The sequence below is a fragment of the Carassius gibelio genome, chromosome A20 (assembly GCF_023724105.1).
Source record: "Carassius gibelio isolate Cgi1373 ecotype wild population from Czech Republic chromosome A20, carGib1.2-hapl.c, whole genome shotgun sequence".
Taxonomy (NCBI): Eukaryota; Metazoa; Chordata; class Actinopteri; order Cypriniformes; family Cyprinidae; genus Carassius; species Carassius gibelio.
Genome location: NC_068390.1, coordinates 4,953,439 through 4,968,606, shown reverse-complemented (window position 1 = coordinate 4,968,606; position 15,168 = coordinate 4,953,439). Strand labels below are relative to the sequence as shown.

Here is a 15,168-nt window from a genome sequence, read left to right as displayed (position 1 = left end):
TGCAGAACATGTGGAAATTATTCAAGTGCACAACACCAACAATCCTACGCTGTATTTCAGGCCTCGTCTCTGTCTCTCCCTTTAGTTCATTTTCTTCTCATAAGCTTTGTTTATGACAGGACTGCAGTTATCTTACAGAGGTGAAATTCATTTCACAAACCCATTGGCTTTAAAAGTGCACGTCATCAGCGGTACAGATCTGGACAGCATGTGGCTTCATTGTGGATAAAATAATTCAGCAAGGGCATCAGAACGCGTCTGTGATTCAGCTACTGTGAAAGGATTGCGCAGCAGTGGATGAGGCATGTTGTTCTGGTAAATAATGCTGGATGTTCCTCATTATTTTCTGTTTCTCCACACTATTCTGCTTCTTCATTTAGATCAGCCTGAGATGACCAGCACATCTCAATTCATCCCTTATCTAACTTTGTTTCAGACTTTTTTTATTCTTTTTCTTGTAAGAGGATAGATTCTGAAGAAACTTCATGCAGGTCTTTTCAGTATAGCATCATTTCATACTGACAGCAGAGGACTCAATGTCAAGGATTGATATATATATGTATGTATGTATATATGTATTCCTGTGTCCTACTAAAACAACTAAAAAATATATGTAAAAGAGAAAGTTGAATTTAAATCCCAATTTACTGACTACTGCTTGACTAAAGATCTTTCATAGCTTCTCATTTTGTGTTTTACACAAAAAAATAAAAAAATAATAGCATGCAGATTTGAATGACGTCACAAATCTGACTTGTGATCCAGCCTGAAGTCTTAAATCAGACTGTGATTGTTTGCTTTGGCCAGAGGAGAACTGTGGCTGGCTTATGCCTAGTTCACACTACAGGATTTTAAGCCCGATTTGCAGGTTTAAGAGCTCGCTGACAGGTCAGGAGATACAGCTGTAGACATAGACACATAAAGTCCTTTAGTTGAGAGTCCTTTAGATGAGCAAGTAGCTAGCTTGAGTTCAACTCCCAGTGAAGACGGTCTCCATGTGAGCTCGGGATGACTTCAAGAAACCCCTTCACCATTCAATCCTTCCAAGCTCTCACTCCGGAGGGTATACCCTGTGAAGGCATTAGGGCATGGGTGAGCCCTTCTGAATGAAATGCAGGGTGTATGGTTCTCCTCTACCAAATGAAATGATTTATCTTTGGTGGCCAAGCATGTATGTCCTCAAGCTGCTCCTAGTGGTACTACAGTATTGTTCAAAATAATAGCAGTACAATGTGACTAACCAGAATAATCAAGGAATTTCGTATATTTTTTTATTGCTACGTGGCAAACAAGTTACCAGTAGGGTTAGTAGATTCTCAGAAAACAAATGAGACCCAGCATTCATGATATGCACGCTCTTAAGGCTGTGCAATTGGGCAATTAGTTGAATTAGTTGAAAGGGGTGTGTTCAAAAAAATAGCAGTGTGGCATTCAATCACTGAGGTCATCAATTTTGTGAAGAAACAGGTGTGAATCAGGTGGCCCCTATTTAAGGATGAAGCCAACACTTGTTGAACATGCATTTGAAAGCTGAGGAAAATGGGTCGTTCAAGACATTGTTCAGAAGAACAGCGTACTTTGATTAAAAAGTTGATTAGAGAGGGGAAAACCTATAAAGAGGTGCAAAAAATGATAGGCTGTTCAGCTAAAATGATCTCCAATGCCTTAAAATGGAGAGCAAAACCAGAGAGACGTGGAAGAAAACGGAAGACAACCATCAAAATGGATAGAAGAATAACCAGAATGGCAAAGGCTCAGCCAATGATCACCTCCAGGATGATCAAAGACAGTCTGGAGTTACCTGTATGTACTGTGACAGTTAGAAGACGTCTGTGTGAAGCTAATCTATTTTCAAGAATCCCCCGCAAAGTCCCTCTGTTAAAAAAAAGGCATGTGCAGAAGAGGTTACAATTTGCCAAAGAACACATCAACTGGCCTAAAGAGAAATGGAGGAACATTTTGTGGACTGATGAGAGTAAAATTGTTCTTTTTGGGTCCAAGGGCCACAGGCAGTTTGTGAGACGACCCCCAAACTCTGAATTCAAGCCACAGTACACAGTGAAGACAGTGAAGCATGGAGGTGCAAGCATCATGATATGGGCATGTTTCTCCTACTATGGTGTTGGGCCTATTTATCGCATACCAGGGATCATGGATCAGTTTGCATATGTTAAAATACTTGAAGAGGTCATGTTGCCCTATGCTGAAGAGGACATGCCCTTGAAATGGTTGTTTCAACAAGACAATGACCCAAAACACACTAGTAAACGGGCAAAGTCTTGGTTCCAAACCAACAAAATTAATGTTATGGAGTGGCCAGCCCAAACTCCAGACCTTAATCCAATTGAGAACTTGTGGGGTGATATCAAAAATGCTGTTTCTGAAGCAAAACCAAGAAATGTGAATGAATTGTGGAATGTTGTTAAAGAATCATGGAGTGGAATAACAGCTGAGAGGTGCCACAAGTTGGTTGACTCCATGCCACACAGATGTCAAGCAGTTTTAAAAAACTGTGGTCATACAACTAAATATTAGTTTAGTGATTCACAGGATTGCTAAATCCCAGAAAAAAAAAAATGTTTGTACAAAATAGTTTTGAGTTTGTACAGTCAAAGGTAGACACTGCTATTTTTTTGAACACACCCCTTTCAACTAATTGCCCAATTGCACAGCCTTAAGAGCGTGCATATCATGAATGCTGGGTCTTGTTTGTTTTCTGACAATCTACTGAACCTACTGGTAACTTGTTTGCCACGTAGCAATAAAAAATATACTAAAAACCTTGATTATTCTGGTTAGTCACATTGTACTGCTATTATTTTGAACAATACTGTACATGTGACCTAAATACATCACACTATGAAATCAACAAGAAAAGTGGAGCAAAACTACTATATTAAACCAAGTAAAGTTTTGTACATTACAATGTAGTGTGAGGTGTTGTGATGAACTACAGCCATTGAAAGAGGAAGGCATGGGTGGAGGTCAGCAGAAGAAAAACAGCAGCAGCAACATGGCCTTAAGAAAGGTTTGGACACAAGAAATGTAGAAAAGTTTCAGAACAAATCATCACACAAACAGCTTGCACCACAAATTATGGTAACACTTTCTATGAAAGTATTTATCATACATTATAAGAGTATTCTTAAGGCATTATAATGAATGGATAATACATTATCAAAACCTTATAATATATCATCTCATGAATAATCATAACAACAATTATAATACATCATAATACTAACGTATTTGTGGTTATAAGTTTAAGAGTATGATTATTTCTAACACAATGAACACTATATTAACTCTCCTTCATGTACAGTATAATGGACTGGATCATATCTTCACATTGTTTAAGATCTGTACAGTATCTTCTACAGCTTGTGATGGTTAGATGTCGAGTGATATAAGAGTGTTTCTCTGGAGCTAATGATAATTAACTGATGTGAGATTAATACTCCAACTGAAAAAACAAACAGTGTTTTATATGATTCCCTTAATCAATCGACTATAAGCAGCTTTATAACTACATGCCAACTAACTCTCATTAGAGTATTAATATGCTCAAGATTGGATGAATCTAGTTTGGTAGAATAAGCTGACGTACTTGTAAAGACACTTATATTCAGTTTATCTGTTGGTTGATCATCATATTAAAGTGTTAGCTTATATTTACAGCAGCAGACATGCTAATACTCTACTGACCGCTAGTTGACATGTAGTTAAAGAGTTAATTATCAACAGCTGTCTGAAGGGTACCATCAAAATAATCAAACTATTACAATAAAAATAGTTCAAATAGATCATCTGATCTGATATCTGATCTTAGGGCAGTTTGAGAGATTATTATTATTATCATTATTACTACTAATAAAGTAGTAGAGTAGCATCAGAAAAAATGTGAAGTTATGAGACTTATAATACATTATAACTATGAGAAATATAATCCATTGTAAAAGTGGATGCAACGTGTTCATTGTGTTATAAATCATCATACTCTTAAAAGCTATAACCACAAATAAGAAAATATTATCATATATTAAAACTGATATTATGAATATTCATGAGATTATATAACATTATTATTATTATTAATATATAACAAATTAATTATTATTAAGGTTTTTCTATAATGCATTATGCATTCATTATATAATGGCTTAAGAAAACTCTTATAATCTATTATAAATACGGGCTTCATAGAAAGTGTTACCCACATTTCTTACCGATGTCCACTTTTTAAATAAACAACTCCATTCTGGCAGCGAGAACAATCCGGAACTAAATGAAGATTAATGTTGAATATGATGTGTTTATTGAACCAATAATATAAGAGTAAATGGAGAGTCAGCGAGAGCCTGTGATTGGCTACAAGAAGCTGGTGGACCCGCCCTCTCCCTCACGCTTGAGAAACTCCGCTGGTAAGAGAATACTGCCGAAAGACGGAGCTGTACATATCGGTGTATTTCGGGAACTTTTTACTCCACATGCACAAAAAGTCATGTAGACATTTGCAACAGTTTGTTTTTTCACACATACAGATTGGTTCCATGCATTTGATCCATTTTGCAGTTCTTTAAACTTGTTTTCGCTTGCAAATCACTGTTCACTGGCTTGCAGTGCTTTTGACCGTATTTAGGAAAAAAAACTATAATAACAATATATTAAAAGACAGTATTCAGTAATACTTAGTTGACTGCATTCACACTATTAGAATAAAACAAATTGAGTTGAACTGAACTGATTAATGTCTCTGTTAACTTCTGCAGAGCTGCTTTATAGCTGAACTGAACTCATTTCATAATTGATGACATTTACATAATTATTGAACACTTGAGCTGAATAATTACACGATTGTCTTTGTAGTGCTTCTTTAAGCTTGCCACCTATATAAATAAAGGTTGCTTGACATGAGGGTGAATAAATGATAGCAGTAAATGTTATCTTTGGCTGAATGACTCCTCTCACAGTCCATTTAGAAATGAGAGATGTGAGCGTGCTGGAGCATGAAGCGTTTCGCAGCTGAAGCACACTCCTCTAGTGTCAGATCATGATTTCAGACCTGCTGTGGTATTTTGTCTCCCATTTCCAGCGGACAGGATTGTGTATCAGGTTGATGAATTGAACCTCATGAATCTGGCAGTAATTTATATGGTTAGCGTTTCCTTTAGAGCCATCACAATCTAATTAGCACATTGCAAGTAGATGCCACTTAAAGCTGGTTAATGTTGTGCAGTCTTTTTTTTTTTAAAACAAGTTTTTACAAATAGTTTTTTTGAATGAGTTCTGGAACAACAACACACTGAAGGATGACATATTAAATTAATATTTAACTAGCAATGCACCAAACAATCCAGTTTCTCACTACAAGTTATTTGCAGTGTTGGGTAGCAGAACCACATAAAAGTGATTATTATAATAAGCGCAACAGCAAACACAACGAAGCTAACATGAACAAACATAGATACCATATGATATAGGTAAGCAACATCACATGACCAAGAGTCATGTTTTCCTGACTATCAGCACGATTGCAAATGTGACGTAGATTTTATACAACAGTAGTAGATAATGTCAATTGACTGACATTTCAGACACGTTCTGGCCGTTTTCGAGTTTTGATAGATTGCATGGGTCATATGGAAATAAGCTGCATCTGTGTTCTTTAATTGTCAGTATCTGATTACCTATAATGCTAACCTGCATCACAAATATCAATTAATTAATATCAATAAACATAATTTGGCTAGATTTGATGTTTATTTTATCTGATGCAATAATTCTGGTATTATGTCTAGGGGTGAATTCAGGTTAATTGTGTCATTTTTCCCAGTTATCTCAAAGTGTCCCAGTTTACCTGAATTTATCTGCTGCTGTGACATCTGACTGACTGCTGTCACTTTAAGACGTAATGCACAGCTCTAATATACTGGCTTGCATTAGATTAGATTTATTTTAACTAAAGACAAAACCAGCCATCAGCATGCGAGGGCTGAACTCAATTCTTTTTCCTAGCTTCATTCCTTATTTTCTTATTCATACATGAGTTAATGGAGCACACTTGTGGTTTGCTGTTGCTGCTTGTACATGAGCGGGTCTGTGGAGCCAGAAGCCATTCGTCGCTGTTCTCATCCCAGCTTCTTCAGTGCGTGAGAGTCTTAGCGGCGCTCTACACCTGCCCACGGGCCGTATGGCTGCTGTGAGCTGGCCAAGAACCTGCTGCGCACGCACGTCTTTGCATATCTCTGCTGACAAACGTGTCCAGCCATCTGCCGCTGCATATGGAAATCTTTTGAAGCTCTGACAGGAGTCATGAATCAAAGCTTGTACTGTTTACTTACCTAGGTATCTCGGCATATGAAATACCAAGTGTGTGCACTTTCTTTTGTTTTTGCCAATGGATGCCTTTTATAGAGATATATGGGATGCTTCACATGAAACATGTCTATAATGCCTGGAGTTCTCCATCTGTTAGAATTCCCTTTTATCTCAATGGTGGTTGCTCAGCTGGTGCAGTACTGCCTTGGGAGTGGGAGGGGCCTCTGGAATCATGTTACAACAAACAGTTTCTGAAACTGGATGCAAAGTGCAGTTTTCCTGTGCCAGTAGTGACTGACACATTTATTGTGCCATAATCTTTTCAACTCTGCATGTATGAAATTGCTCAAATATCAATGTAGAGAAGATAAACCTCAAAAAGAGAGCGCTCTTTGTGATTTCTGAGTCTGACAGTTATTCATGATGATTCTGTCTGCGTTCACCCAAATAGTTTTAAAACACTCTATATCAATATAATGGTTGCAACTCACCTGATAATGCATAAAATAAAGACTCTTAATATTACTTATGTCCTTTTAACTCAAGAAGCATTGGTACATCTGATTTAATTAATTTAGCAAAATTTAGAATCTTTTTTTTTTAGCCAGTTAACAGAAATACTTGTTAATAACAACAATTAGGTGACAATTTTCAGTTTTTTAAACAGTAGGCTGCACATGTACCAATTTAAACTGGTATCGTAATATAATTTGAAACATTTTTGCATTGTCTTAGCTTTGATTATTAACTTACTGTAATATGAAGCTGATGATTTAGCTGGAAGTTTCTTTCTACACTTTCTCACTGAGGACTAATAGTCTCTGAGGATCCCAGAAGTACCCCTACTGTGACACTCCTCCTCCACTTGATTTTATCCTTCATTTGTTTAGTAGATTGTGAAAAACTAGTGTTGAATACTGAAATGGAGGCAAATCTGGGTCGAGTTTACGAACACATTGATCCGGGAGAAAAATATTCAAGTGTTATCATTGTGTTGTGAGTGAGGTGTGAGACACCAGCATCCCACATCAGAATCAACGACCAGGCATCTGAACAGTTTTTCCGTCCGTAGGTTTCATTCAGGGGAAATCAAATGAAATCCAATTGGCAGCTTCTCTGAATACATCTGTGATATGTAAGAGATAATGTTCATCCAGCCGGTTGTTCTCACACAATAAACCCCGTCAGGGTGATCAGGATCCCGATGCACATTATCCCACTTATTGCATGGCTACTTGCCACATAAGTAAATAATTAGACGCAAAATATTGATTTGAGTTGAAATATTTGAACGCAAAGCTACCATCAAGACAGGAGTTGAGAGCAAGCGGCAAATTAAATAAATTAAAAACTAAACTGACATTTAAGGAAAACGGTGCAGTCAAATCATGTATTACACAACATTTCACCACAAAATAATTAAGGCAATATAATAATTAAGACAAAAATGTTTTAAAATCTTACCAATTTGTTAGTTCTCTTATAATCCATTATAGCGTACAAAACAATCATAGCAAAATGGCAGCAGGTGCATTTTGAAACGAGAGCGAGTCCGCAATACCAGGATGATATAACTAAACTATTGTACACCATTTTGAATCAAGTTTTAATATTTTATAAGCTAAACAAATGCAAAGCTTCCACCAAGAAAAAACTGACCAATCAGAATCAAGTATTCCCCAGAGCCCTGTAATAATTCATGTTACAGTATGCATTTTTGTGTGTCAGAAATGCTACAAGACATACAGCATGTTTGTCCACAGTTGTATTGCACTTTAATTGCTCAATTTTAATATATATAATCTTTTAATATATACACTCCCAAGTTTCAATGGGTCAAAGGTGCATGTTCTGCAGGAACATAGTAATATGTCACTTTTCATTTATTTTTCTTCTAAATTTAATGATTTATTTAAGATCCTATTAGTTACTGTTCTTATTTATAAAACAAAACAAATAATTTGATATTCAGTATTTCCAAATAACTTTTTTTTAATGGAAACATGCCCATAACCTTCAATACATAACATTTACAGAGTGTAGAATAAATAATTGAGATGTAAATTATGCAGATTACATAGAAAATATAATAGAAAAGCTTCTCTCATGAGCATGAAATATCACAAGCGCGCTGACCCACATGAAACACTGCTATATCAAACCTCTTTGAAGCAGTTCATGTAAAACTGATGTTCATTTTGGAGCCTGGTTTGGGAGCACAAACTGCATCCTTCATACGGCTGATTTTTCTGCTTGTTTTCTGATGGACAGCTAGCTGGTTTGATTGGTCTTTCTGCCTTAAACCACCGCTGTCAGGAATATCTGCGTGAGAGAGACTGAGACTGAGAGCATGAGTCTCCTCCAAAATTCATGACAGTAGGCAAGCCTGAGTAAAACAACTAAAATGTGGAAGACTGTGAATGTGATTGTGAACGTGGATATCATTTTTTTATGCAATTTGACTTGACTTGTAATAGATCTTTTCTAATCTACAAACTATCAACTAAACTTTTGTTTATTTAAAGCATGTTTTGAAATAATGTGTAATCATTACAGAATGTTTTCCTTTTTAAAGGTCCCATATTGTCAAAGTTTACATTTCCTGTTTTTTTCACGATAACTGAGGTCTGGGGACTATGCACACAGCCTGCTTAAAGTAGCTGAGATTTTTCACAAACCATTGTGACTTCCGTAAAAAGTTGATGTCAAAACTACACAGTCACCTCCTTCAGTAACCACCCTGAGCTCCGCCCACCGTCCCACTCTCCTTCAGTCAACACCCTGAGCTCCGCCCACCGTCCCATTCAACTTCAGTCAACCACCCTGAGCTCCGCCCACCTTTCCACTCTCCTTCAGTCACCACCTTGAGCTCCGCCCACCATCCCACTCAACTTCAGTCACCACCTGAGTACCGCCCACCTTCCCACTCTCCTTCAGTCACCACCCTGAGCTCCGACCACCGTACTTCAGTCACCACCTGAGTACCGCCCACCTTCCCACACTCCTTCAGTCACCACCCTGAGCTCCAACCACCATCCCACTCACCTTCAGTCACCACCTGAGTCCCGCCCACCTTCCCACTCAACTTCAGTCACCCCCTGAGTACCGCCCACCTTCCCACTCAACTTCAGTCACCCCCTGAGTACCGCCCACCGTCCCACTCTCCTTCAGTCACCACCCCAGCTCCGCCCACCGTCCCACTCTCCTTCAGTCAACTACTGAGCTCCGCCCACCGTCCCACTCACCTTCAGTCAACACCCGAGCTCCGCCCATCATCCCACTCTCCTTCAGTCACCACCCTGAGCTCTGACCTCGGTCCCACTCTCCTTCAGTCATCACCCTGAGCTCTGACCTTGGTCCCACTCTCCTTCAGTCATCACCCTGAGCTCCGCCCACTGTCCCACTCAACTTCAGTCAACCAACCTGAGCTCCGCCCACCTTCCCACTCTCCTTCAGTCACCACTTTGAGCTCCGCCCACCATCCCACTCAACTTAAGTCACCACCTGAGCTCCGCCCACCGTCCCACTCTCCTTCAGTTAGCACTCCGAGCTCCGTCCACCATCCCACTCTCCTTCAGTCACCACCCTGAGCTCCGACCACCGTACTTCAGTCACCACCTGAGTACCGCCCACCTTCCCACGCTCGTTCAGTCACCACCCTGAGCTCCAACCACCATCCCACTCACCTTCAGTCACCACCTGAGCTCCGCCCACCGTCCCACTCACTTTCAGTCAACACCCGAGCTCCACCCATCGTCCCACTCTACTTCAGTCAACACCAGACCACCGCTCACCGTCCCATTTTCCCTCGGTCACTATCCGAGTTCCGCACACCGTCCCACTCTCCTTCAGTCACCACCCGAGCTCCACCCACCGTTCCACTCTCCTTCAGTCAACTAACGAGCTCCGCCCACCGTCCCACTCACTTTCAGTCAACACCCGAGCTCCTCCCATCGTTCCACTCTACTTCAGTCAACACCAGACCACCGCTCACCGTCCCATTTTCCCTCGGTCACTATCCAAGTTCCGCCCACCGTCCCACTCTCCTTCAGTCACCACCCTGAGCTCTGACCTCCATCCCACTCTCCTTCAGTCACCACCCTGAGCTCTGACCTTGGTCCCACTCTCCTTCAGTCATCACCTGGAGCTCCGCCCACTGTCCCACTCAACTTTAGTCAACCAACCTGAGCTCCGCCCACCTTCCCACTCTCCTTCAGTCACCACCTGAGCTCCGCCCACCGTCCCACTCTCCTTCAGTTACCACTCCGAGCTCCGTCCACCATCCCACTCTCCTTCAGTCACCACCTGAGTACCGCCCCACCGTCCCACTCTCCTTCAGTCACCACCCGAGCACCGCTCACCGTCCCATTTTCCTTCAGTCACTACCCGAGTTCCGCCCACTGTCCCACTCTCCTTCAGTCACCACCCGAGCTCCACCCACCGTTCCACTCTCCTTCAGTCAACTACCGAGCTCCGCTTACCGTCCCACTCACCTTCAGTCTACACCCGAGCTCCGCCAATCGTCCCACTCTACTTCAGTCACCACCCGAGCACCGCTCAACGTCCCAGTCTCCTTCAGTCACCACTCCGAGCTCCCATTCAACTTCTGTCAACCACCCTGATCACCGCCCACCTTTCCACTCTCCTTCAGTCACCACCCTGAGCTCTGACCTCCATCCTACTATCCTTCAGTCACCACCCTGAGCTCCGCCCACCATCCCACTTAACTTTAGTCACCATCTGAGTACCGCCCACCTTCCCACTCTCCTTCAGTCACCACCCTGAGCTCCGCCCACCATCCCACTCAACTTCAGTCACCACCTGAGTACCACCCACCTTCCCACTCTCCTTCAGTCACCACCTTGAGCTCTGCCCACCATCCCACTCAACTTCAGTCACCACCTGAGTACCGCCCACCTTCCCACTCTCCTTCAGTCACCACCCTGAGCTCCGACCACCGTACTTCAGTCACCACCTGAGTACCGCCCACCTTCCCACTCTCCTTCAGTCACCACCCTGAGCTCCAACCACCATCCCACTCACCTTCAGCCACCACCTGAGTCCCGCCCACCTTCCCACTCAACTTCAGTCACCACCTGAGTACCGCCCACCGTCCCACTCTCCTTCAGTCACCACCCGAGCTCCGCCCACCATCCCACTCACCTTCAGTCAATACCCGAGCTCCGCCCACCGTACCACTCTACTTCAGTCAACACCAGAGCACCTTCCCACTCTCCTTCAGTCACCACCCTGAGCTCCAACCACCATTCCACTCACCTTCAGCCACCACCTGAGTCCCGCCCACCTTCCCACTCAACTTCAGTCACCACCTGAGTACCGCCCACCGTCCCACTCTCCTTCAGTCACCACCCGAGCTCCGCCCACCGTCCCACTCACCTTCAGTCACCACCCGAGCTCCGCCCACCGTCCCACTCACCTTCAGTCAACACCCGAGCTCCGCCCACCATCCCACTCACCTTCAGCCACCACCTGAGTCCCGCCCACCTTCCCACTCAACTTCAGTCACCACCTGAGTACCGCCCACCGTCCCACTCTCCTTCAGTCACCACCCAAGCTCCGCCCACCGTCCCACTCACCTTCAGTCACCACCCGAGCTCCGCCTACCGTCCCACTCTACTTCAGTCAACACCAGAGCACCGCCCACCGTCCCATGCTCCTTCAGTCACCACTCTGAGCTCCGTCCACTCTCCCACTCTCCTTCAGTCACCACCCGAGCTCTGACCACCGTCCCACTCTCCTTCAGTCACCACTCCGAGCTCCGCCCACCGTCCCACTCTCCTTCAGTCACCACCCGAGCTCCGCCCACCATTCCACTCTCCTTCAGTCAACTACCAAGCTCCGCCCACTGTCCCACTCTCCTTCAGTCACCACTCCGAGCTCCATCCACCATCCCACTCTCCTTCAGTCAACACCCGAGCTCCACCTACCGTCCCACTGTCCTTCAGTCACCACTCCGAGCTCCGTCCACCATCCCACTCTCCTTCAGTCAACACCAGAGCACCGCCCACCATCCCACTCTCCTTCAGTCAACACCCGAGCTCTGACCACCGTCCCACTCTTCTTCAGTCACCACTCTCAACACCCGAGCTCCACCCACCGTCCCACTCTCCTTCAGTCACCACCCGAGCTCCGCCCACCATTCCACTCTCCTTCAGTCAACTACCAAGCTCCGCCCACCATCCCCCTCACCTTCAGTCAACACCCGAGCTCCGCCCATCGTCCCACTCTCCTTCAGTCACCACTCCGAGCTCCGCCCACCGTCCCACTCTCCTTCAGTCACCACTCCGAGCTCCATCCACCATCCCACTCTCCTTCAGTCAACACCCAAGCTCCGCCCACCGTCCCACTCTCCTTCAGTCACCACTCCGAGCTCCGTCCACCATCCCACTCTCCTTCAGTCAACACCCGAGCTCCGCCCACCTTCCCACTCTCCTTCAGTCAACACCCGAGCTCCGCCCACCATCCCACTCTCCTTCAGTCACCACTCTCAACACCCGAGCTCCGCCCACCTTCCCACTCTCCTTCAGTCAACACCAGAGCACCGCCCACCATCCCACTCTCCTTCAGTCACCACTCTCAACACCCCGAGCTCCGCCCACAGTCCCACTCTCCTTCAGTCAACACCCGAGCTCCGCCCACCATCCCACTCTCCTTGAGTCAACACCAGAGCTCCGTCCACCGTCCCACTCTCCTTCAGTTAACACCCGAGCCACGCCCAACGTCCCAATCTACAGACTTCATCACGTCTGTACCATTGCTGAGTATTGAGCAACAACAGCACTGAAACATCCCGAAAAGATTAACTTTAATCACAAAACCAGATTGGCCGTCCTGTAATGTTACAATCTCACACAGACATTCGAACATGATATAGTCTAGCTTGTCAGTGAACTACGGCTCTGTGCAGTGAAAGTCGTTCAATCTGAAAGCAGGTGATGGTGATTTACTACTAAAGGACCGGTTTTATTGACGAGATGCGCATGACAATCTTATGCCATTAATTGCAAAATCCTAATAGCTGTCATTGGTTTGTTTGTCTGGCAGTTGCAGCAGATAAGCCATCACATTTCTGACAGAGCTCTCTCCTAATGAGGTGACCACTTGAATCAGGTGTGTTAAATAAGAGAGACGTTCAAAATGTGCAGAGCAGAACTGAAAATCACTTATTCAGAGTCAAGTGTGATCATTACTTATGCAAAAATATTTTCTGCTTTTTATAACACAATTTAGAGCAGGAATATCATGTACCCAGCAATCGTTACTCTTTATAAAACATTCAAATGTAGCACGCTGCAGGAAAAAGCAGATCCTTCACCAAACATTATTTTCAATTATTCAACAGCCTTGTCATCAATTATTTGTTGCTTCTATTATGGCCAATGGACCTATATATAGTTTTGCTTCTGGATAATGATTTAGTCCTTAATGAGAAGGGCATATTTAATCTAAAGGTACAGTATATGTGAAATGGAAAATGGAGTTTAAAGCCATTTTGTTTATATCATTACAAGGTGCATGTGTTTGTCTGATCAAGAGTGTGCAGAAGGTGCATATTTATGGTATTTTGAAGTTGTGTACATGCATTTCAGATGCAGCTGCGAGCCTCTCCGAAGGCCGAGTGTCATCAGAGTCTGTGTCTGAGTACCTCTCCTCTGGGTCACAGACACAGGTCCACAGCTGTCCGGCCGGTTTCTCAGCCTCATGCTGATAGTAATGGACTGCGCTCAGTTCTTCTTATTGGTCAACATGAGCTGCTCCGCACTGCATAGAGAGCTGCAATTTATAGTCTTCAAAGACAGTGAGATGTGTTTTCCACTCTGTTTCTTGCTGCACACACACACACAGCGAGCAAAGAGGAGGATCTAAGCTCGGCCACTGCTCCTCAAGATAACAGCAATTGGATCGCAAGCTCAGAGGAGATTTTATTATTGCTCTCTGATCCGAAATAAATATGAAACCACAAAGAAACATCGAGCATCAGTAAATATCATATTCTACTCTGCATCATTTCCCAGTTTGTGATAACAGAGAGATCAGGATGAGGAAGATTTGTGAATTTCATTCCTGGAAATCACATAGAGCAGCAGTTTATGCGAGGGCCTTGTTTCCTCTCTGAATGCTGTCCTTAATCTCTGCTGCGCTCCTCGGCTTTGACCCGCAGCGTTTCATCTGCATACAGGCTGCGTTTACTCACAGATTGAATTTCACATCACAGACTGCATTATATTCCACATCTCTTTCCTCCTGGCTGAGCGACAGAGCTTGATGGGTCTTTCTCCATTAGCATGAAGGATGTGTGCTTCATATGTCTGGAGTTCGTTCAGACTCAAACGGTTGGTTGATGGCTTTATTTGTCAAGTCAAATCAAGTCACCTTTTATTTTCTTTTTTCACAGCGCTTTACACAATGCAGACTGTGTCAAAGCAGCTTCATAGAGACGTTATGAAATGAAGCCGCTTCATTTATGGCAGCTCAGCTGTGGAGACAGTTCAGATTGTGCCACAGAGGCAATAGTCATTATTCAGCTCAGTTCAGATCAGATCAGTAACAATGGGAAGTTTCACATCAATTTCAAATGCACGCAGTGTGATATTAGGTGGGAAAAGAAGCACTTTACTCTTGTTTAGCTGGTAGGGAAACATGAAAGCAGAGCTGCTGTTTAGCCAGAACTAGACGACCAGCTTTTCAGTGACGTCGCTGGTCCTATAGAGCATGCAACAGGAGAAGAAACCTTTGTAGTCCACATTTACGCTCTGTTTCCAAGCAGTTAAAATGACTCCGAAAGCGCTCCACAAGATGTGTGGTTCTACCACCGTGATGCTCACAACT

The 15,168-nt window shown here is 43.5% G+C and overlaps 1 protein-coding gene across 1 annotated transcript; it reads left to right on the top strand.

Annotated features, from left to right (window-relative positions):
- Window positions 1-4,339: 4,339 nt before the first annotated feature.
- LOC127938183 (uncharacterized) lies at window positions 4,340-14,108 on the top strand. Its single transcript, XM_052534621.1, has 9 exons — window positions 4,340-4,421; window positions 6,093-6,199; window positions 9,930-10,313; window positions 10,536-10,926; window positions 11,092-11,277; window positions 11,327-11,378; window positions 11,682-11,960; window positions 12,043-13,087; window positions 13,929-14,108. Exons 1-9 carry the CDS (start codon window positions 4,340-4,342, stop codon window positions 14,106-14,108), a joined length of 2,706 nt encoding a protein of 901 aa, XP_052390581.1.
- Window positions 14,109-15,168: the final 1,060 nt, after the last annotated feature.